Raw genomic sequence first — 26028 nt, 5'->3', positions numbered from 1 at the left:
TTCAAAGTTATCGGTATCAAAGTAAAATGTATGACTTTTTAAAACGCCGCTGTGTACACGGACATAGGGAGAAGTCCAAAACGCCAATAATCATTAAAGGCACTGCCTTCGCGTGCCGGCCCAGTCACATAATATCTATGGCTTTTCACACACACAAGTGAATGCATTCACACTTGTTCAACAGCCATACAGGTCACACTGAGGGTGGCCGTATAAACAACTTTAATACTGTGAACCCACACCAAACAAGAATGACTAAACACATTTCGGGAGAACATCCGCACTGTAACACAACATAAACACAAAATAACCGGAACCCCTTGCAGCACTAACTCTTCCGAGAAATTACAATATACACCCCCCGCAACCACCAAACCCCGCCCCTCCACCTCAATCCCCGCCCCCATCTCCCGAATTTGGACATCTCAAGGTTGGCAAGTATGTATCAAAGGCAAAAACATGACATTTCCTGTACATGGAAACAATGAAAACATTTAGTAAGAATGATAAAGTATGCTCATTATTCCCAGGCTTTTCGCAGGCCACATTAAATGAAGTGGCCCCGGGCCTTAAGTTTTGACAGGTGTGCTCTTAGTCAAACATATTGAGTGAACTAGACAATGCGTTTTCTTTTTACAACCAAATAAATCAATGGAACCTATCATTGAACAGCGAAACTGACGTTCCGGAATAAGTTTCCGAATGGCTGCCGTGACCTCCGTGGAGTAGAATTCCCATCCTGATCCTACTCAACTCCTCCGCACCAGCTCGCCAACACGGGAATGTTTTCGTTGAGGCTATTTTTGGCCACGTTGTATCCTTGGAAGTCTACTTTTTATGGCTCCTTCTATACGGGGCGTACATTTCCATATGAGTTGGGAAATTGTGTTCGATGTAAATATAAACAGAATACAATGATTTGCACATCCTTTTCAACCCATATTCAGTTGAATATGCTACAAAGACAACATATTTGATGTTCAAACTGATAAACGTTTTCATTTTTGCAAATAATCATTAACTTTAGAATTTGATGCCAGCAACACGTGACAAATAAGTTGGGAAAGGTGGCAATAAATACTGATAAAGTTGAGGAATGCTCATCAAACACTTATTTGGAACATCCCACAGGTGTGCAGGCTAATTGGGAACAATTGGGTGCCATGATTGGGGTAAAAAATAGCTTCCCAAAAAATGCTCAGTCTTTCACAAGAAAGGATGGGGCGAGGTACACCCCTTTGTCCACAACTGCGGGAGCAAATAGTCAAACAGTTTAAGAACAACGTTTCTCAAAGTGCAATTGCAAGAAATTTAGGGATTTCAACATCTACGGTCCATAATATCATCAAAAGGTTCAGAGAATCTGGAGAAATCACTCCACGTGAGCGGCATGGCCGGAAACCAACATTCAATGACTTTGACCTTCGATCCCTCAGACGCCACTGTATTAAAAACCGACATCAATCTCTAAAGGATATCACCACATGGGCTCAGGAACACTTCAGTAAAACACTGTCACTAAATAAAGTTTGTCGCTACATCTAAAGTGCAAGTTAAAGCTCTACTATGCAAAGCGAACGCCATTTATCAACAACATCCAGAAACCCCCGCCGGCTTCTCTGGGCCCGAGATCATCTAAGATGGACTGATGCAAAGTGGAAAAGTGTTCTGTGGTCTGACGAGTCCACATTTCAAATTGTTTTTGGAAATATTCAACATTGTGTCATCCGGACCAAAGGGGAAGCGAACCAGCCAGACTGTTATCGATGCAAAGTTCAAAAGCCAGCATCTGTGATGGTATGGGGGTGCATTAGTGCCCAAGGCATGGGTAACTTACACATCTGTGAAGGCACCATTAATGCTGAAAGGTACATACAGGTTTTGGAACAACATATGCTGCCTTCTAAGGGCCGCCTTTTTCATGAACGCTCCTGCTTATTTCAGCAAGACAATGCCAAGCCCCATTCAGCACGCGTGGCTTCATAAAAAAAAGAGTGCAGGTACTTTCCTGGCCCGCCTGCAGTCCAGACCTGTCTCCCATCAAAAATGTGTGGCGAATTATGAAGCGTAAAATACGACAGCGGAGACCCCGGACTGTTGAACGACTGAAGCTCTACATAAAACAAGAATAGGAAAGAATTCCACTTTCAAAGCTTCAACAATTAGTTTCCTCAGTTCCCAAACGTTTGTTGAGTGTTGTTAAAAGACAAGGTGATGTAACACAGTGGTGAACATGCCCTTTCCCAACTACTTTGGCACGTATTGCAGCCATGAAATTCTAAGTTAATTATTATGTGCAAAAAAAGAAAATACGTTTGTGAGTTTGAATATCAAATATCTTGTCTTTGTAGTGCATTCAATTGAATATGGGTTGAAAAGAATTTGCAAATCATTGTATTCCGTTTAAATTTACATCTAACACAATTTCCCAACTCATATGGAAACGGGGTTTGTATAAAAAAAAATATAGACTGTCTTTTAGCGAGCGGACGCATGTGACACAAACCTTGATGGCCATCTGGGGTCGGGCTCCCAGTGGAGAAGACGACCTTAAAGCTGCAGCCCGCGCTGCTTCAAACACTTTTTAACTTTATGAGGAGCTTTTTTTATTTTTGCTAAATAACGCAGAAGTAAAGCTTGTCTAATCTATTTTGGGTGCATTCAGTGCTCCAAACGTATGTATTCATCCTGCTTGTGCTTACCGACCTCGATGCAATGTTATTTGCAACATGGTGCAACAGTTAGTGTGACCAGTAGATGGCAGTCACACATAAGGGATGTGTGTGGACTGCAGGTTGACGCCTGTTCATTTGACGTCAGTGGGCGATTCTTATAATGTAAATGTTTACCCAAAGTGCTTTTTTCTTTTTCTCTATAATTGCTAATAAAAGTAGCGTACAGTTGAACCTACATCCGTAGGTAGATCCGCTATGGAAGCGCTAAAAACTACCGGTGACTGGTAGAGGCACATAAAGAAGACCGCCCACAAAACGGCGCAACGGTGAGAAAGCGACTGTTCTGTAAAACATAATCCATGCAACATTTTGACCAAAAAACCACCATTTCATGTTATGTAGACCACAAGGAAGTGTTTTAAAAAAGTCATACTATGAGCCCTTTATGGTTTGAAAAAGACAATAGTTTTTAAGTTAAAGGCCTACTGAAATGAGATTTTCTTATTCAAACGGGGATAGCAGGTCCATTCTATGTGTCATACTTGATCATATCCCGATATTGCCATATTTTTGCTGAAAGGATTTAGTAAAGAACATCGACGATAAAGTTTGCAACTTTTGGTCGCCAATAAAAAAGCCTTGCCTGTACCGGAAGTAGCAGACGATGTGCGCGTGACATCACGGGTTGTGGAGCTCCTCACATCTGAACATTGTTTACAATCATGGCCACCAGCAGCGAGAGCGATTCGGACCAAGAAAACGACAATTTCCCCATTAATTTGAGAGAGGATGAAAGATTTGTGGATGAGGAAAGTTAGAGTAAAGGACTAGAAAAAAAAAGGCAGGGGCAGTGGGAGCGATTCAGATGGTATTAGACACATTTACTAGGATAGTTTTTATCTGCTTATTGTGTTACTATTGTTTTAGTGAGATTATATGGTCGTACCTGAAAGTCGGAGGGGTGTGGCCACGGATATGGTGACCGCCAGTGTCTCTGAGGGAAGCCAGGTTTCTCGACGAGGCGAAGCGAAGGCAGCGGGTGGGACAGGGCTGAGATTTTTTTCCCCTCCTCCACGGTGGAAGCATCCCACGTTTGGGGGCGGCTGGTCTTAGGAGGCAAGAGAGTCCACAGCTGCCTATTTGACAGGTGCACGAGGAACGACGCAAGCTATCCGCTCATGTCTACTGTAAGAGCCGACTCATTACCACAATTTTCTCACTGAAACCTGCCGTTTGACATGTGGTAGAGAACCATGTTCGCTTGACCGCTCTGTTCCATAGTAAAGCTTCACCGTCATCTGTAGGGAATGTAAACAAAGAAACACCGGCTGTGTTTGTGTAGCTACAGCCGGCCATAATACGCCGCTTCCCACCTACATCTTTCTTCTTTGACGTCTCCATTATTAATTGAACAAATTGCTAAAGATTCAGCAACACAGATGTCCAGAATACTGTGTAATTATGCGATTAAAGCAGACTACTTATAGCCGGGATCGGGGCTGGAACAACATGTCTGTTACAATCCGTAACGTCACGCGCACGCCTCATCATACCGGGACGTTTTCAACAAGATACTTAGCGCGAAATTTAAAATTGCAATTTAGTGTTGCAATGTTAATATTTCATCAATCATATATAAACTATCAGACTGTGTGGTCGGTTTTAGTGGGTTTCAGTAGGCCTTTAAGTTTGATAACAACAGGAGGACCATTTTTCCCCAGCCTGGGCTGGGAGTTTGAATTGGGCATTGAAAGTGTCTCTGTCTGCCTTTTTCTTCCGACCTGGGAGTCCTCATTGTGGGCGGAGTTCCCCCATGCAACACAAAGCGAGCTGCAGTCTTCTCCCACGGACTTTTGCAGCCGTGTCCCTCTCCTCGCCATGGCACCCTGCCATTTTCTCAACCACGTTAAATCCCCGTGGGGGGGGGTTGGGTTTAGCGTGTGGCGGACATCAGGTCGCTCGTATTCCCCCCCCTCCCCCCCTCGTCCATCCATCCATCCATCCATCCATCTTCTTCCGCTTATCCGAGGTCGGGTCGCGGGGGCAACAGCCTAAGCAGGGAAACCCAGACTTCCCTCTCCCCAGCCACTTCGTCTAGCTCTTCCCGGGGGATCCCGAGGCATTCCCAGGCCAGCCGGGAGACATAGTCTTCCCAACGTGTCCTGGGTCTTCTCCGTGGCCTCCTACCGGTTGGACGTGACCTAAACACCTCCCCAGGGAGGCGTTCGGGTGGCATCCTGACCAGATGGCCGAACCACCTCATCTGGCTCCTCTCTATGTGGAGGAGCAGCGACTTTTCTTTGAGTTCCTCCCAGATGGCAGAGCTTCTCACCCTATCTCTAAGGGAGAGACCCAAACTCATTTGGGCCGCTTGTACCCGTGATCTCGTCCTTTCGGTCATGACCCAAAGCTCATGACCATAGGTGAGGATGGGAACATAGATCGACCGGTAAATTGAGAGCTTTGCCTTCCGGCTCAGCTCCTTCTTCACCACAACCCCCCCTCGTGTCAGTGTCAAATATGAGTCATTAAATGACTCCCGCCTCCTGGTGGTAGAGGGCGCTAGTGATCCTTCTTGCGACTACTCGGCTGCAGAAGAAGTGACAACAAGCAGCCAGAGTGAGCAGCGATCGTTTATTTTTTCCTCTCGCTTGCTCTTTTAACATGGAGGATTACATATCTAAAATAAAACAGTTTTCTAAACTGGACTTTCAATCGAAGCAGGAGGTAATACAGCAAGATCTCCATCGAGACAGAGAGACTTTTAAAACTGAAGAAAGATAAGGAAGACTAATATAAACAAGTTATCCATGCTTTTGATCAGAAGGAGCTGCGCATGGACTTCATTTATAAGTAAAGGTAAGACCATAATAACGTTTTTTTTTTTTTATTAAATGTGCTTTTCATGATGGTATCCTTACATCACACTCAAATTTATAAGCGCAGGCCTAAATTTTCCGCATGCCTTTGGTAAGCGCCCGGAGTGAGAAGAGTTTTTTTTATTTTTTTTATGAATTTATTAATCAATCCAACAAGAAGTTTTAAAATAATTAGTGCATGCTTGCCTTTACCACATGCCTTTGGTAAACACAAGAGTGAGAAGAGGTTTTAAATTAACTAGCGCCCCGGCGGCAATTCAAAGAAATACGGTAGATATACCGGCCCCCAGGCACATTTTTGTTCTCTAAATGTGAACCCCTGAGTGTAAATAATTGCCCAGGCCTGCACTACGCCGTACCACCCACAATATATATATATATTGATGGTATCCTTACATCACACTCAAATTTATAAGCGCAGGCCTAAATTTACCGCATGCCTTTGGTAAGCGCCGGAGTGAGAAGAGTTTTTTTTTTAATCTTTTTTTTTTTGATGAATTTATTAATCAATCCAACAAGAAGTTTTAAAATAATTAGCGCATGCTTGCCTTTACCACATGCCTTTGGTAAACACCAGAGTGAGAAGAGGTTTTAAATTAATTAGCGCCCCGGCGGCAATTCAAAGAAATACGGTAGGTATAAAAGGCCCACAGACAAAACATTTTCTCTAATTTAGACCAGTTGATCTGCCGTTTCTTTTCTTTTTCTTCTATGTCCCACTCTCCCTTGTGGAGGGGGTCCGGTCCGATCCGGTGGCCATGTACTGCTTGCCTGTGTATCGGCTGGGGACATCTCTGCGCTGCTGATCCGCCTCCGCTTGGGATGGTTTCCTGCTGGCTCCGCTGTGAACGGGACTCTCGCTGCTGTGTTGGATCCGCTTTGGACTGGACTCTCGCGACTGTGTTGGATCCATTATGGATTGAACTTTCACAGTATCATGTTAGACCCGCTCGACATCCATTGCTTTCCTCCTCTCCAAGGTTCTCATAGTCATCATTGTCACCGACGTCCCACAGGGTGTGAGTTTTCCTTGCCCTTATGTGGGCCTACCGAGGATGTCGTAGTGGTTTGTGCAGCCCTTTGAGACACTAGTGATTTAGGGCTATATAAGTAAACATTGATTGATTGATGATTGATACATATATATATATATCTATATATATGTGTTTTCGGCAAAACCGAAACAAATACATTTAAGCCAGAAAGTGCTTTATTATTTCCAGGCAATGAAAATGAAGTGGCGGGCCACGTCTTGGCCCCCCCCGGGGCCTTGAGTTTGATACCTGTGCACGAGCGTCTTCCCCCACTTTCACTCGACTTCATAAAAAGACAAAGATGGCCGGAGCCGCGGCACCTTTGCCCCCGCGCCAATTACCTTCAGCGCCGTGTAATCCCAGCCAAGCTCACCTTTCTCTTCCCACTCAATCCTCTCTCCCCTCCCGTGACACCGTCACCCCTCCTCCACTTCTCCCTTTCTTCATCCCCTACGGCTTCGCTCGGCTCGTCAGTTACAGCCGCCGAGCTCCGTTCCTTTTAAGCGTGAGGGGGCGGGGTGCAGCTGACCGTGCGTTCCCACCGGCGGAAAGGCCCCTCCGGCGCCACCTGAGGGAGCCGATAATCGAGCGCCGTCGCCAGCGTCGCCGAGCCATGCTTGGCAGTTCTTTTGTCGGGTTGGAGACTTCAGGGGATGGCGAGTTCATGAATGGAGAACTGGAACTAAACCACGTTGGCGTTGTTGACGAATTCTGGCGAGCACGACCGTATTTGGAATGCTGAGCACTAACAAAACATCTGGTTGACTACATTTCTAGCTCCTCTGTACTGAAGTGAAGTGAATTACAAACCCCGTTTCCATGAGTTGGGAAATTATGTTAGATGTAAATATAAACAGAATACAATTATTTGCAAATCCTTTTCAAGCCATATTCAGTTGAATGCACTACAAAGACAACATATGTGATGTTCAAACTCATAAATAATAATTAAATTAGAATTTCATGGCTGCAACACATGCCAAAATAGTTGGGAAAGGGCATGTTCACCACTGTGTTACATCACCTTTTCTTTTAACAACACTCAATAAACGTTTGGGAACTTAGGAAACTAATTGTTGAAGCTTTGAAAGTGGAATTCTTTCCCAATCTTGTTTTACGTAGAGCTTCAGTCGTTCAACTGTTGTATTTTACGCTTCATAATGCGCCAAACATCTTCGATGGGAGACAGGTCTGGCCAGGAAAGTACCCGCACTCTTTTTTTACGAAGCCACGCTGTTGTAACACGTGCTGAATGTGGTTTGGCAATGTCTTGCCTAAATAAGCAGGGGCGTCCATGAAAAAGACGGCGCTTAAATGGCAGCATATGTTGTTCCAAAACCTGTATGTACCTTTCAGCATTAATAGTGACGGTGTGGCGCAGTGGGAAAGTAGCTGTGTGCAACCCGAGGGTCCCTGGTTGAATCCCCACCTAGTAGCAACCTCCTCACGTCCGTTGTGTCCTGAGCAAGACACTTCACCCTTGCTCCTGATGGGTGCTGGTTAGCGCCTTGCATGGCAGCTCCCTCCATCAGTGTGTGAGTGTGTGTGTGAACGGGTAAATGTGGAAGTAGTGTCAAAGCGCTTTGAGTACCTTGAAGGTAGAAAAGCGCTATATAAGTACAACCCATTTATTATTTATTTATTTAATGGTGCTTTCACAAATGTGTAAGTTACCCATGCCTTGGGCACTAATGCACCCCCATACCATCACAGATGCTGGCTTTTGAACTTTGCGTCGAGAACAGTCTGGATCGTTTGCTTCCCCTTTGGTCCGGATGACACGTTGTTGAATATTTCCAAAAACAATTTGAAATGTGGACCACAGAACACTTTTCCACTTTGCATCAGTGCATCTTTTATGATCTCGGGCCCAGAGAAGCCGGCGGCGTTTCTGGATGTTGTTGATAAATGGCTTTCGCTTTGCATATCATCAGCCGTTGTCAGTCCACTGCTGGATGAAAGCCTCAGCATGTTTCTGCCATTTGGCGTACTTTTCATGCTGGTTATTAGCCTACACCTTCCACGCTGGCTTGCTGCGGGTTGGAAGGGGTATTTTATATCAGAGAGCCTTCTCCTAGACTAATTGCCTTACTGGGCTGTTGAACTTAGTCTGTCCTGTTTGTTGTCCGCACCCCATTTACCCAGGGACCCGCTCAGCTTTATGGCGCTGACTGCCCGCCAGTCACAAGAGAAGGTGCAAACGGTTCTTTGTGTGCTTTTTATAGACGTTAGTTGGGACTCACTAACCCCACACACAACCTCCCATCTCATGCCTGGATGTAGTTTAACCTCATACCCAGGACGCTTTGCATAGTAGAGCTTTAACTTGCACTTACAGATGTAGCGACAAACTGTATTCAGTGACAGTGGTTTTCTGAAGTGTTCCTGAGCCCATGTGGTGATATCCTTTAGAGATTGATGTCGGTTTTTGATACAGTGCCGTCTGAGGGATCGAAGGTCACGGTCATTCAATGTTGGTTTCCGGCCATGCCGCTTACGTGATTTCTCCAGATTCTCTGAACTTTTTGATGATATTATGGAGCGTAGATGTTGAAATTCATAAATTTCTTGCAATTGCACTTTGAGAAATGTTGTTCTTAAACTGTTTGACTATTTGCTCACGCAGTTGTGGACAAAGGGGTGTACCTCGCCCCATCCTTTCTTGTGAAAGACTGAGCATTTTCTGGGAAGCTGTTTCTTTACCATATCATGGCACCCACCTGTTCCAAATTAGCCTGCACACCTGTGGGATGTTCCAAATAAGTGTTTGATGAGCATTACTCAACTTTATCAGTTTTTATTACCACCTTTCCCAACTTTTTTGTCACATGTTGTTGGCATCAAATTCTAAAGTTAATGATTATTTGCAACAACAACAAAAAAATGTTTATCAGTTTGAACATCAAATGAGACCTGAGTGGAAGCTCGGCCATCACGCTACGAAGCTGCAATACGCTCTCTCTCGGCCGCCATTCAGGAGCCTGCATCTCCGCTGTCCCCAGGCGGGAGGCACCCGTGTCAAAATGGAAGCCGGCATCATAATTCACACCGAGCGTTAAGAGGCGGCGGCCCGAACACGGATATAGGGCCGGGGTCCGCTCCTGCCGTCACATACGGCAACTTTAACATCCATGTTCCTTTTAAAAGGAAAACAATAGGAGGAGAGAGTGGGAGGAAACAGCTAAGGATGCTGCGTCTCTGATGTGCTGCTGCCGCTGTAGCAGCTGGAAGGTGGCGAGAAAGTGAGAGAATTTCTATTTATGACCGTGTGTGTGTGTGTGTGTGTGTGTGTGTGTGTGGGGGCATGCCAGCATATGCCGCTCTTCTCCGATTACGTCGTCGGCGCCTGTGAAAGTTTGCAATTGGCCTGTCAGGTGCGCGTGGGATTTGATAGAAGCTACAGCACCCACGCCCCCCCCACGCTGCCTTACCTTGTTAGATAGAAATAGGCTCCATAGAGCAGCTGCGTGCTGACGACGCGTCAATCAATAGTCATAACCTTGCAAACAGACAATCTGACAGTGAATCCATGCAGTCCATTTTAAGGCGCCGCCGTTTCGTCGTCATAACAACATCGCTCCACGCTGAGCGCCGGTGATGTTTTAAAACGCGCTGGCAACCATCTTGTGGAGGTGTTTGGCGACATCAGGGGGTTGCCTACAGCCACGCACGTACAGTGAATAAAAAAAGCACACCACTCTTAGTAGATTATGTACAAGAAAAGACTTAATTCGGTCTAAATTATTTGGCTGATATCAATGTTTCTGTGTGACACTTTTTGACTTGGGGTTTACAAAAAATTTGTCGGGGGTTTGGATGTGTGTATGTACGTGTTTGTGTGTGTACATATATATATATATATATATATATATATATATATATATATATATATATATATATATATATATACGTATATACATATGTATATATATACGTATATACATATGTATATATATATATGTGTATATATATGTGTGTATGTGTGTGTGTATGTATATATATATATATATATATATATATATATATATATATATATATATATATATATTAGGAGTGTCAAATATACATGACCTGAAATAAGTACTTAATTAAAGGTATTGATATTTTGATTTGAGAATCAATATTATTGATTTTAGGCTATGTGTGCATGTGTGTGTATGTATATATATATATATATATATACATATATACATATATATAGTGTATATGTATATATTGAGAATCAATATTATTGATTTTAGGCTATGCATGCATGTGTGTGTGTGTGTGGGTGTATATATGTGTATATATATATATATACATATATATATATAGTGTATATGTATATATATATGTGTGTGTATATGTATATGTATATATGTATATATATATACATATATGTATATGTGTATATATTTGTATATGTCTATATATATATATGTGTATATATGTATATATATGTATATGTATATATATATGTATATGTATATATATATGTATACATATATACATATATATATGTATATATATGTGTATATATGTATATATATGTATACATATATACATATATATGTATATATATATGTGTATATATATGTATATATATGTGTATATATATAAGTATATATATGTGTATATATAGATATGTATGTATATATATATGTATATATATGTATATGTATATATATATGTGTATATATATGTATATATATATATATATATATATATATATAAAAGGGACAACAAAAAATTGCATTATCGTCTTTATTTTAACACGAAAATATTACGGTACATTAAACGTATGTTTCTTATTGCAACTTTGTCCTTGAATAAGATCAAGTACCTTGAAGGTAGAAAAGCGCTGTACAAGTACAACCCATTTATTTATCATTTAAATAAAATAGTGAACTTGTCTTTAGTAGTAAGTAAGCAAACAAAGCCTCCTGAATATTCTGCAGACATATGCGGTAACATATTGTGTTATTTATCATTCATATTATTTTGTCAACATTATCAAGGACAAGTGGTGGAAAATTAATTATTCATTTACTTGTGCATTTACTATTAATATCTGCTCACTCTCTCTTTTAACATGTTCGATCTACGCTGTTAAATGTACATTTTAGAGTCGGTATAGTACTGAATATGACTCATTAGTATCGCGGTACTATATATATATATATATATTATATAAATAATGTTCACTCCTGCTCCAGTCCGACAATGTCTAACACTAAATATAACCAAACATTAAAAAAAAGGTCAAATACAAATAAGGCAACAAGAGAAGCATCCAACACTTCTCTTTGATAAAGTAATTCTGTACAGTAGATATGATCATCTACATTAACAATATGATTTTTGCCTTAGTGGCTGAACAGGACAAATTTAAAAAATAGCTAAAAATAAAGCTAATTTGGGGAGACATCACACGGGCCACATTGTGGACAGTGGCGGGTTGTAGTTTTGGGACCACTCCTTAAGAGCATTATTCGTCAAATTCAAAATGGCAGGACTGCCACCTACTGTACTTTGATGAATCATCGAATGGCGGCGCTTTCCACGTGACATTTTCCATCATCTAAGATTAACATTGGCCCCAAAAAAGCTCTTCCCCCGTGTCGTCAGAATACCAGCACATGGATCAGTCTGGGTACATGTTAATATATCTGCAATCCCGATTTGACTGGAATTTAGATTAAAGTGACCTTAATCCTTCACCTCGTTCCACCGGCAGCGAGCGAGCAAGCGAGCGACACACAGAGAGCCAGAAGAGACCTCCAGTGTGGCTGCCGTTAAAAGAACTTTGTGGACAGAATTAGCAGCTGAACTTTGCGACCCCCGCTTGTTTTGTTCTTTTTGTCGACAGGCCAGAAGAATTATAGTGGTGAGGTCCTGAGACTAAATGTGTCTTTTCTTCCCATTAGTGTCCCTTCACTTCCGTCACTCAAATGTTATATTTATTCTATTCCATACTTGTGTATGCATACACAACATACTCTCAACAGACACCATAATAACAATAGCCAAGTTTTATAATAAAAAAATAAGAAAAGAACATGTATATACATATATACCTACCCATATTGCAAGCGTTGATTAGCTATGTTAAATTGTTGCTCATACAATTAATATAACCATTGTTTTAAAACTAATACAAATGTGATCATGTGTATATATATATATATATACAGTGGGGCAAAAAAGTATTTAGTCAGCCACCGATTGTGCAAGTTCTCCCACTTAAAATGATGACAGAGCTCTGTAATTTTCATCATAGGTACACTTCAACTGGGAGAGACAGAATTTGAAAAAAAATCCAGGAATTTTAAATAATTTATTTGTAAATTATGGTGGAAAATAAGTATTTGGTCAACCGTTCAAAGCTCTCACTGATGGAAGGAGGTTTGGGCTCAAAATCTCACGATACATGGCCCCATTCATTCTTTCCTTAACACGGATCAGTCGTCCTGTCCTTTTAGCAGAAAAACAGCCCCAAAGCATGATGTTTCCACCCCCATGCTTCACAGTAGGTATGGTGTTCTTTATACCAAAATGGATACATGGATGATACAGCAGAAGATTGGGAGAATGCCATGTGGTCAGATGAAACCAAAATAGAACTTTTTGGTATAAACTCAACTCGTCGTGTTTAGAGGAAGAAGAATATTGAGTTGCATCCCAAGAACAAGGCCGGTCCTGGCACACCCTGCTTCGCTGCAGGCCCACAGGTCACGCCCTCTCCACAGTTAGCTTCAGAATAACAATGTTATTACAAAGAATAAGAGACCTCTCTAGAAATGTTGGTCTTTCTTAAAAATGCACGCGTTTTGTTGTGTTCAGTGTTAAAAAAAATATTATATGGCTCTTACAGAAATACATTTTCAAATATTTGGCTTCTTGGCTCTCTCAGCCAAAAAGGTTCCCGACCCCTGCCTTAGAGGGACAAACAATAGAACATGGATGATAATGATCAACAATTGAAATCCACTAATTTTATCAGACACCTTAGGTATATTTGCACAAGAAGTTCCTGTCAGAATGTAAATAAGAAGCACTGCCTAAAAAACACAACAATAACCATGGCGTTAAAAATCCTCACCCTCCTCACGGTCGCACGTCGCCGGTCGATAACACAAATTCAAATACTCCTCAATGACTTCCCCTTGGAGGCTTTGTCCAAAGACAAGGAGGCTGTGAACTGACCAAGTGAGGAAAGTGGGCAAACATTCTAATGACTGACACTTTCTGATCGCAGCTTGTTCATAAATTCAAACACTTTGCCTTGCACAGCATTTGGACCGTAAAAATATGACCATACCCCCCAAAAAATGTGAGTGACAAAGTGACATTGCACTGTCAGCACTTTCCTTGGACGAGGTTTTTGGTGGAAGTGAACCTGGGGATAGAGTGGATGGTGCGTTGGGGACGCTGTGATCTACTTTGGCTCCTTGCCCGGGAGATCGTAAACACTCTCTTAACACTGCGCCACCACAATGACAACCAACAAAGGCACCTCTACGGACAAAAACAACGGTACACTTCTGTCCAAACATTGTGTGTAGATGTGTGTAGCTACAAAACACATGACTCTTCGGGCCGGATTTACTAAGATCCTAATACTATGTGTTCAACTTAGGGCTGGGCGAAATGGCCTTTTTTTTTTAAATATCTCGATATTTTTAGGCCATGTCACAATACACGATATATACCGTATTTCCTTGAATTGCCGCCGGGGTGCTAATTAATTTAAAACCTCTTCTCACTCCGTCGTTTACCAGAGGAATGCGGTAAAGGAAAGCATGCGCTAATTATTTTAAAACCTCTTCTCACTCTGGCGCTTACCAAAGGTATGCAGTAAATTTAGGCCTGCGCTTATAAATTTGAGTGTGATGTAAGGATACCATCATGAAATGCACATTTAATTAAAAAAAAAAAAAACGTATTATGGTCTTACCTTTACTTATAAATGAAGTCCATGCACAGCTCCTTCTGATCAAAAGCATCGATAACTTGTTTATAGAAGTCTTCCTTATCTTTCTTCAGTTTTAAAAGTCTCTCTGTCTCGATGGAGATCTTCCTTTATTACTTCCTGCTTCGATTGAAAGTCCAGTTTAGAAAACTGTTTTATTTTAGATATGTAATCCCCCATGTTAAAAGTGCAAGAGAGAGGAAAAAATAAACGATCACTGCTCACTCTTGCTGCTTGTTGTCACTTCTTCTGCAGCCGAGTAGTCGCAAGAAGGATTGCTAGCGCCCTCTACCACCAGGAGGCGGGAGTCATTTAATGACTCATTTTTGACACACGCAGCTACGGTATATTAATAAAACATAGCTGCTTACTGTTCTTTTTAGCATATTCAATAGCTTGGACCTTAAATCCTACTGAATAGCTCTTAATCTTCTTCCCTTTAAGCTATTTCAAATGATTGAAATCAGCCTCCTCCGTTTTGAAAATGATGACAGGTGAAGTGTCACTCGTGACGTGACGAGTTTGACCCGGGGGAAATTTTAGGCTTATGCTAATTATTTTGCGAAACGAGTTTGACCCGGCGGAAATTCTAGACATCCGCTAATAAAAATATTATTTTGCGAAACGAGTTTGACCCGGCGTTAATCCTGAGCCGGCGGTAATGTTAAGCATGCGCTAATTATTTTGCGAAACAAGTTTGACCCGGCAGTAATTCTAGGCAGGCGCATACTACATACCTGGCGGCAATTCAAGGAAATATGGTAGCTAAAGCACTGCTGACTGCGTCTGGACTTTAGCCGCTAGCTTGCTTGCCATCTTCTTCCCTTTATGCGATTTCAAATTATTGAAATCAGCATCCTCCATTTTGAAAATGATGACAGGGGAAGTGTCACTCGTGACGTGACGAGTTTGACCCGGCGGAAATTCTAGGCACATGCTAATTATTTGGCGAAACGAGTTTGACGAGTAGCGGATCATCACACATACGGTGTTGATGTGGAAATGGTTGACTCGGCATTTTGTTGGTGTGGCACCGAACGGAGATGTTGACATGCGGAGTAACCACTCCTCATTCTCTCGCGGGTGACTTTTCAAATGATGCTACATATTAGCAGTAGTGCTACTTTTCGTAGCAACGCTTTTGCCCCACAATTGACAAATTGCGGTTGTCTGTTCGACATCTTCCCGCTTGACGATGGGCCCCCGCTGTTTTTCTTGTGAACTAAAGGAGAGACAAGAAAGAGTGGGAAGAGTCTGTAGCGTAATTCCCGCAGCTAAAAGCAACTGCGTGAGAACGTATACTCGAATATCACAATATAGTCATTTTCTATATCGCACAGAGACTATCCGCGATATATTGAGTATATCGCCCAGCCCTAGTGCAACTGTACTACAGTTGTCCAGATACCAGTATATTGCTACCGTACCAAATTCTACGTCGATACTTTTGAATAGTTTTCTAAATTAAGGGGACCACAAAAATTGCATTATTGCCTTCATTATACCATAGATTTTTATGATACATAAATTCAATGAGTTTTCTTTGTTTTCATGACTTTTTAGTCATGAAAACAGTAGTAGGCCGTAGTCTAGCCTTTGTCTCCTCCAGGCTAGACTACTGCAACACACTTCTAGTCGGGATCCCCAGCAAGAACATCCAGAACCTGCAATACATACAGAGTAGTTCTGCTAGGATCCTGATGACAGTGCGGAAATATGATCATATGACACCAACTCTCAAATCCCTTCACTGGCTTTCATGTTCCACTCAGGATTGAATACAAAGTCCCCTTACTAACCCACCAGTACCTCCATGGAAATGCCCCAATCTACCTAAAAAAAAACTACTCCACCCCAAATCCCCAATCCGCTACGGACAGGCTAACCTCCTTCAACATTCGAGGACAAAGCTACGCACAATGGGAGACTGAGCTATCTGTTCCGCCGCTTCAAGTCTGTGGAACTCTTTCCCTGACCACCTGAGGGCACCACAGACTGTGGATGCTTTTAAAAAAGGCTTAAAACCCATTCTTTTAAAAAAGCCTTTTTGTTTTATTTTTTTCAGATATGTGCATACTAGCTCTAGCTTTTAGGCTGTTCTAGTTGTTATTTGTATTTATTTTTAATATCTTTTTTTTTTAATACACTGTAGCACTTTAAGGTTGTTTACTCAATGTAAAGTGCTTTTTACAAGTAAAATCTATTATTATTATTATTTTATTTACATTGTAGATTGTCTCTGAAGGCATCAAAACTATGAATGAACACAGGTGTATTTAGTTCTTTTCAAATAGCCTTTCTTTGCTTTGATTACTGCTTTTTTACACTCTTGGCTTTCTCTCGATGAGATTCAAGCACACCTGTGAAGTGCCAGAAGTGGTTTGTTATCAGTATAGGCGTAATATATTACGCATTTATAATCGGATTTTTTTCTTGAAATATCATGTTTCCTGAAAGGTTCTGTCTGTCATATGTGTGTTTAATTGTTGGAGAGTGAAGAGAAGTGCAAATATTCATTTTTCGCTGCATTAGTAAAATGTTGTCTGTGCTCTGTTTTTAAAATCTTTTAGTTGGGCCCTTGATCTTCTTTTTGAAGCATTCTTGTTTTGGTTTGCTTGATCTGTAAAGAAAGCACTAATAGCACAGTAGCCAGGTACAAAGCAGTGGTCTAGGTAACGATGCATTGTTAATTAGTAGCATAAAAATGTGTGTGTGTGTGTGTGTGTGTGTGTGTGTGTGTGTGTGTGTGTGTGTGTGTGTGTGTGTGTGCGTGTGCGTGTGCGTGTGCGTGTGCGTGTGCGTGTGCGTGTGTGTGTGTGTGTGTGGATATATGTATGTATGTATATATATATGTGTATATATACATACATACTGTGTATATACAGTACGTATGTATATATGTATATGTATATATAAACGTATATGTATGTGTACAGTATATCCTGTATGCATGTATATATGTATGTATATATCTGTATATGTATATATGTATTGTATATGTATATATCTATCCATCTATATATATATATATATATATATATATATATATATATATATATATATATATATATATATATATATGGATATATATATATATATATCCATATATAATTTATATATCCGCTCAATTGTAGCTGAGATAGGCACCAACGCCCCTGCCACTCCAAAGGGAATAAGCGGTAGAAAATGGATGGATGGATATATTAATAATGTAATAAATATTAATTACATAAACTCCATATATATATATATATATATATATATATATATATATATATATATATATATATATATGTATCTATCAATCAATCAATGTTTACTTATATAGCCCTAAATCACTAGTGTCTAAAAGGGCTGCACAAACCACAACACAAACCACTACGACATCCTCGGTAGGCCCACATAAGGGCAAGGAAAACTCACACCCAGTGGGACGTCGGTGACAATGATGACTATGAGAACTTTATATATTAGATATACATGTATATATAGATATACATATATATATATTATTTTTTTAAATATGTATATTGTGAACGACTCACACTGTCGTGCGGGTTCCAGGGACCAACAAGGAAAGACATGGCTTTGAGCAGTTTAGACTTCGTTTATTTTGCAAAAAGAAAAGTCTCTTTCAGGTTGCTTTTCAGTCGCCTGCGTCGTCTGCCTCTCGCTCTCGCTCTCTTCCGGGTTGCATACGCTTCGTCTTGTTTTGTTGTTGTCTCTCCACCTCTCTCCCCGACGTTCACAGCTGCCGCCCTTTTAAAAAGTGCGAGAGGATTCATTAATCGTTCCAGGTGCGCGATCCACGCACCTTACCTCGAATGTGGCGTCGCTCCCTGCACGCCCCGCCTCGCCGCTCGCTCGCCATCCCCGCCTCCTTGCCGCCAGCGTGCTTTGCCTCTCTGTCGGACTCTCGGCTCTGCCTCTTCACACACATATATATATATATATATATATATATATATATATATATGTGTACAAATATATGTATCTGTATATGTATATATATTAGATATATATGTATATGTAAATATATGTATAATATATACATATAAAATGTATATATAATAATAATATAATATATATTAATTACATAGACGCCATATATTATTTATATATACATATCTATGTGTGTGTGTGTGTGTGTGTGTGTGTGTGTGTGTGTGTGTGTGTGTGTGTGTGTGTGTGTGTGTGTGTGTGTGTGTGTGTGTGTGTGGCAGCCAGAAATGCACCACTTGTAGTAAGAGGGTGTATTGCTCAACAATAATAAAATAATATTTTTTTGCTGTCTGAAGTGTTGTTAGTTTTACTTTCATGCATTTTGCAGGCCTCATTTGCATAATTTAATCACACTCTCGTCATGTCGGCCATCTTTGTCCCCTGTCATCTCACAGGTGTTGTATGATTGCTTGCATGGATATCACCGTCTTCGCTCATCTCCGTCGCTCGCCGTGCCCTCACCTCACGCCACATGGCCGCCGCCGTCATGTCGGCGCTAAAAATAAGCGAGGTCTTGCGGCACTCTGGCCAACACTGAGAACCAGAGGGACTGCAGTCTGTTGTCTCCTCCAGTCCGAGGACACGCTGGCCGCCAGGATGTAACAACACCTGCTTGTCAGCCGCCATCTTGTCTTCTTCATAAAACTCAAACCTTCTGGAAGATCCTTCCTTTCTTCCTTCCTGCCTTCCTTACTGCCTTCATTCCTTCCTTACTGCCTTCCTTCTTTTTCTACTTTCAACTTTTTCAACCATTTATTTCTTCTTTCTGTCTTTATTAAGTCTCTTGTTTGTCTTTTTGACTTCCTTCCTTCTTCATTCCTTCCTTCCTTCTTTTCCTCTTTTCTTTTTACCTTCCTTCCTTTCTTTCTTCCTTCCTTTTGTCCTTCCTTCCCTCTTTCCTTCCTTCCTGTCTGCCTTGTTCCCTTCATTTTTTCTTTCCTTCCTTCCTTCCTTCCTGCCTTCCTTCCTTCCTTCCAATTCCTTCCTTATTTTTGTACTTTCAACTTTTTCATCCATTTCTTTCTTCTTTACTTCTTTCTTAGTCTTTCATTTGTCTTTTTAACTTACTTCTTTCCTTTCCTCACTCATTTACAAACTAAAAGTTCCTTCTTTCCTTCCTTCCTTCTTTCCTTCTTTTCTTCCTTCCTCCTTGCCTTCCTTCTTTCCTCCATCCCTCCTTTCTTTTTTACCTTCCTTCCTTCCTTTTAAACTTCCTTCTTCCCTCCATTTGTTTCTTTTCTTTTCTTCCTTTCTTCTTTCTTCCTTTCTTTCTTTCCTTCCTGTGTTCCTTCCTGCCTCATCTGCTTTCCTTTTCCTCTCACCACCTTCTTTTTTTCCTTTCCTCATACTGACTTCTCTCCTTCTGGCTTCCTTTGTCCATTGTCTTCCTTCTTGCCTTTCTTCCTTTCTCTCTTTCTTTCTTTCTTTCTTTCTTTCTTTCTTTCTTTCTTTTTCTCTTTTATTTGTCTCTTTCCTTCTGTCTTTTTCCTTCCATCCTTCCTTCATTCCTTCCTCTCTGTCTTCCTATCTTCCTTTATTCTTTTTTGCCTTCCTTCCTTCTTGCCTTCCTCCCTTACTTCAAAGTCCTTCCTTTTTTTTTTTACTTTCAAGTTTTTCATCCATTTCTTTTTCTTCTTTCTTAGTCTCTCATCTGTCTTGTAACTCACTTCTTTCCTTTCCTTGCTCATTTTCAACTAAATCTTCCTTCGTTCTTTCCTTTTTTTATTTCTCCCTCCCTTCCTTCCTTATTTCTTGCCTTCCTCCCTTGCTTCAAAGTCCTTCCTCTTTTTTTCTACTTTCAAGTTTTTCATCCATTTCTTTTCCTTCTTTGTTAGTCTCTCATTTGTCTTTTTAACTCACTTCTTTCCTTTCCTCGCTCATTTTTCCACCAAATCGTCCTTCTTTCCTTCCGTCTTTCCTTCTTTTATTCCTCCCTCCCTTCCTTCTTTCCTCCCTCCCTCCTTTCTTTCCTTCCTCCCTTACTTCCTTCCTTTCTAACTTCCCTCCTCCCTCCCTCCCTTCTTTTCTTCATTCATCCCTTCCTTCTTTCCTTCCTTCGTTCCTTCCTGCCTCATCTGCTTTCCTTCTCCTCTCAGCACCTTCTTCCTTTCCTTTCCTTATACTAACATCTCTCCTTCGGACTTCCTTTGTCCATTGCCTTCCTTTTTTCTTCCTTCCTCATTCACTCTATTGTTTCTTTCCCTCTTAATCTTTTCCTTGTTCTAATTTGAACGTCCATCCTTCCTGCCTTCCTTTCTTCTTATTCCATACTCCCTCATCCATACCCTCTCATTTCCTCTTATCCCTTTCTTTGAGCTCACTTCCCTCCTTGTTTCCTTTATTCTTTCTGTCATCACTTCATTGCTCACTTGCAGCCATCTCTCTCCCTTCCCTCCTTCCTTCCTTCCTTCCTCTTTCCCTTCTTCCTGTCTGTCTCTTCAATTTTTTTCCTTCTCACTGACTTCCTCACAAAACAAGGCGATAAAGGCGTGCTTCCAAAGATGTGACATTGGTGAACGAGTCAATCTTTTGAACAGCTCTTTTAAGTGAACGATTCGTGTGAGCGTGTTGTTTTGTTTTGAGCCATTTTAGAAACCCGTAACCAAGGAAGGGAATTAGTTAGATCTTTCACACTTTTTGGCCGCCATGAAAGATGAGGTGTGGGAGCGTGTGGAATGCCTTCACAAGTCCTGCTCATCAAAGAGGGATGGGAATGGAAACGATTTTTCCGGGTTCTGATTCCACTTTTGATTCGGTTTAATGATTCAGTTCTTTATTGGTTATTCATATTTGGGAAAAAATGGTACAAAAAGGTGGAGTAGTTCAGGGCAGTACTGTCCAAACTACGACTCACAGGTCAAGTGTGGCCTGCCAGCGTCTTCAGTGTGGCCCGCGAAAAATCTCGAGTTGGATAAGGAATCTGGTGTTTCAAATTGTAAATATCTGACAGTTTAATTGCTGAAAATTTGCTACCATTTTGGGGACAATGTGGATAAATTAGACCAATAACCATTAATTGTGATAGTAGCTTTACACAGCAGAACATTTAGTTATATGACCCAATCCAAACAACCTTTCCAAATTATGGCGCCAAAAAAACCCAAAACTTCTACGGACACAAAATTTCAACACACTCGGTCACACATAACACAACTTGCTCACTGAAAAAAAACATGCAAAATTACATCCATGTAAATCCACTACAATGCATTGTGGGGAAAAATGCAAAACACTGATTCACACTTATCCATGTTTGCCACATTTTAGCTGCTGGATATTTTTGATTGATTAAAAAACTTGAAGGAGGTCGTCATGGAAGTAAACAAGGTAGAAGTTGAATTTTCACATACATGTATATACCCTTAATATGCAATTATATTAGTTATTAATTATATATCAATTGTGTGTGTGTGTGTGTGTGTGTGTGTGTGTGTGTGTGTGTGTGTGTGTGTGTGTGTGTGTGTGTGTGTGTGTGTGTGTGTGTGTGTGTGTGTGTGTGTGTGTGTGTGTGTGTGTGTGTGTGTGTGTGTGTGTGTGTGCGTGTGTGCGTGCGTGTGTGTGTACATATATACACATAAATACATACATGCATACATATGTGTGTATGCATGTATGTGGATGTGTGTGTATATATGTATGCATGTATATATGTATATCTGTATATGTATACATATGTATGTATATTTGTATATATATATATAGATGGATACAAAGAAATGTATATTTGTATATGTACATATGTATGTATATTTGTATGTATACATTTGTTTGTAGCTTTATATATATATATATACAAATATACATATGTACATACATATATGAATATACATACATATATATACATATGTATGTATGTATATACAGTATATGTATGTATGTATGCATATGTATATGTATATATGTTTGTATATATATATATAGATACCTCCGTATATATGTGTTATATATATATGTGTGTGTGTGTGTATATATATATATATGTATGTATGTATGTATGTATACATATATATTTGTTTGTTTGTATACATATATATTTGTATGTATGTATACATATATTTATATGTATGTATGTATGTATACATATATATTTGTTTGTTTGTATACATATATATTTGTATGTATGTATACATATATTTATATGTATGTATGTATGTATACATATGTATGTATGTATGTATGTATACATATGTATGTATGTATGTATACATACATACATGGATACATACATACATGTATGTATCCATGTATATGTATGTATGTATGTATGGATACATATATGTACGTATACATATATGTATGAATGTATATATTTAAGAATCTTTGTTATCTCCCTAAAAATGTACCGATGAACTCCAAAAAAATAATATCAGAGAAATATTTAGTGCATCTGTCTACAGACATATATATACAGTAAATATGTCTACATAAATATAGACTTCATATGTCCTCAGACAGACATATACCATATATATGTTTACAGATAGACATATACAGTAAATAGGACTGCAGACATACAGTAAATATGTCTACAAACATATACAGTAAATATGTCTACATGTACAGTACAAAACATATGAACGTGTGGACAAGTTGTAATCCTGTCTGCCGTTTAGAGTCTGATTGAGATGTTGCAGCTTGTCTTCCTCAGTGGACATATGGAAAATGTAACACCGGCCATATTGTGAGTGCACACTTCATTAGTCGCGCTCGTTTTTCCCCGTAAAAGTCCAACTGTGGCCACTTTACGGCGACGGCCAGTCTATTCTGTGTTCAACTCGCCCACCTTTTGGAGCATTTTCTGTGAAAGTCCAAGGTTCAGTGCTCTGGTTTTGGGCCAAAACTGTAACAAAAGATGCTTTGGTTTGGCCTGATAACACCCTTTAGTCACCTCTACACTTCTTTAATCCTATGTAGTGATGCTGAACAACGCACTTTGATTGGTTTGATATCCTCTATTGGCCGACACTAATGTAGTATCGATGTTTTTACGCTCGACGAATGTAGAATTTGCTTCAAGAATATGCACAAAAAGATCGGCAAAGTGGTGAAGCCACAATATTTAAAGAGTGATGTGCCTTTTCACATTTAAATGAAGATTGAAATGGATGAATGGACATTTAACCTCCACATGGAGAGGAGCCAGATGAGGTGGTTCGGGCGTCTGGTCTGGATGACACCCGAACGCCTCCCTAGGTGACCTGGGACACCTTCAATCAATCAATCAATGTTTATTTATATAGCCCCAAATCACAAATGTCTCAAAGGACTGCACAAATCATTACGATTACAACATCCTCGGAAGAACCCACAAAAGGGTAAGGAAAACTCACACCCAGTGGGCAGGGAGAATTACTCATCCAGCGGGACGCCAGTGACAATGCTGACTATGAGAAACCTTGGAGAGGATCTCAGATGTGGGCAACCCCCCCCCCCCCCCTCTAGGGGACCGAAAGCAATGGATGTCGAGCGAGTCTAACATGATACTGTGAAAGTTCAGTCCATAGTGGCTCCAACACAGCCGCGAGAGTTCAGTTCAAAGCGGATCCCAGACAGCAGCGAGAGTCCCGTCCACATGAAACCATCCCAAGCGGAGGCGGATCAGCAGCGTAGAGATGTCCCCAACCGATACACAGGCGAGCGGTCCATCCTGGGTCCCGACGAGCGGCCCATCCTGGGTCTCGACTCTGGACAGCCAGTACTTCATCCATGGTCATCGGACCGGACCCCCTCCACAAGGGAGGGGGGGACATAGGAGAAAAAAGAAAAGAAGCGGCAGATCAACTGGTCTAAAAAGGAGGTTTATTTAAAGGCTAGAGTATACAGATGAGTTTTAAGGTGAGACTTAAATGCTTCTACTGAGGTGGCATCTCGAACTGTTACCGGGATGGCATTCCAGAGTACTGGAGCCCGAACGGAAAACGCTCTATAGCCCGCAGACTTTTTTTGGGCTCTAGGAATCACTAATAAGCCGGAGTCTTTTGAACGCAGATTTCTTGCCGCGACATATGGTACAATACAATCGGCAAGATAGGATGGAGCTGGACCGTGTAGTATTTTATACGTAAGTAGTAAAACCTTAAAGTCACATCTTAAGTGCACAGGAAGCCAGTGCAGGTGAGCCAGTACAGGCGTAATGTGATCAAACTTTCTTGTTCTTGTCAAAAGTCTAGCAGCCGCATTTTGTACCAACTGTAATCTTTTAATGCTAGACATGGGGAGACCCGAAAATAATACGTTACAGTAACACCGTATTTGCGTATGATGTCACCTAGCGGCAGCATGTAGATGCTGAAGAGTGCAGGGCCAAGGACCGAACCCTGGTGAACGCCACACGTTACCTTAACGTAGTAAGAGGTCACATTGTTATGGGAGACACACTGCATCCTATCAGTAAGATAAGAGTTAAACCAAGACAGGGCTAAGTCTGACATACCAATTCGTGTTTTGATACGCTCTAATAAAATATTATGATCGACGGTATCGAAAGCAGCGCTAAGATCGAGGAGCAGCAACATAGATGACGCATCAGAATCCATCGTTAGCAATAGATCATTAGTCATTTTTGCGAGGGCTGTCTCCGTGGAGTGATTTGCCCTGAAACCGGATTGAAAGGTTTCACATAGATTGTTAGACGCTAAGTGTTCATTTAACTGCTCCGCAACAATTTTTTCGAGGATTTTTGAAATAAAGGGAAGGTGAGACACCGGTCGGTAGTTTACCATGAGGTCAGGATCGAGGTTAGGTCTTTTAAGAAGAGGATGAATAACCGCTTTTTTGAATGCTAGGGGAACAGTGCCCGAGGAAAGTGTAAAGTTGTATTATTATACACTTTTTTTCCAAAGCACTCGTCACAAAAGACATGTTTTTTTTTAGCCACGCCCCTGTGTGATCGGACGCAGGCGTCTCCTGACACTCAAAACATTCTCAACTTGTGAGTAGCATCCACTTATATGACCCAATGCAAACAACCTTACCTAGTCATGATGCAAACAAAAAAAAAAATTTGGAAAAAAAATCCATCCTTGGGAAGACTATCTGTCTGGGGACGCCCAAACAAGGATTTCTGCACATTTGTTTTACTGACATTTTTAAAAAGCGGCCTGTGTCTTTTGTCCATTTGGCATTCACGAGTCAACCTGAACTGCACCAGAGTCCACTTTTTTGTTTTCTTTTAATGATCACCTTTGAGCCCACCTGCCAATTTTGAACGCAGCATAAACGCTCCAAACGTTGTCTTTGCAGGTGACAATAACCCCAAGGAGAGCAGCCCCTTCATCAACAGCAGCGATGCAGCGGCAGAGAAGAGCCAGCAGTACGACGGCAAGCACATGGCCCTCTTCGAGGTACGCACCTTCGCTACCCCCGTAAAAAAAAAATAAAAAAAAAAGCAGAATGTGCTCGTTCTCCCAGTTTAAGCAGATCGATGTGGTCAACAACTGTGTGAAGGGCGCACAGGAGCATGGGGTTAATGCACAAGCTAATCTCAC

At 40.9% G+C, this 26028-nt stretch overlaps 1 protein-coding gene across 3 annotated transcripts in view; it reads left to right on the top strand.

Annotated features, from left to right (window-relative positions):
• The window catches only part of slc12a5a (solute carrier family 12 member 5a), a 223447-nt gene that overhangs the window by 88529 nt on the left and 108890 nt on the right, over window positions 1-26028 (top strand). For all 3 annotated transcript variants that reach the window (XM_061889886.1, XM_061889895.1, XM_061889876.1), the window contains exon 2: window positions 25784-25884. In XM_061889886.1, the coding sequence (XP_061745870.1) occupies window positions 25784-25884 (101 nt within the window). The remainder of the gene's footprint in view (window positions 1-25783; window positions 25885-26028) is intronic.

This window comes from Nerophis ophidion, linkage group LG02, assembly GCF_033978795.1.
Source record: "Nerophis ophidion isolate RoL-2023_Sa linkage group LG02, RoL_Noph_v1.0, whole genome shotgun sequence".
Taxonomy (NCBI): domain Eukaryota; kingdom Metazoa; phylum Chordata; class Actinopteri; order Syngnathiformes; family Syngnathidae; genus Nerophis; species Nerophis ophidion.
Note: the sequence above shows the minus strand (reverse complement) of the source record. Positions and strands in the feature narration are given on the sequence as shown.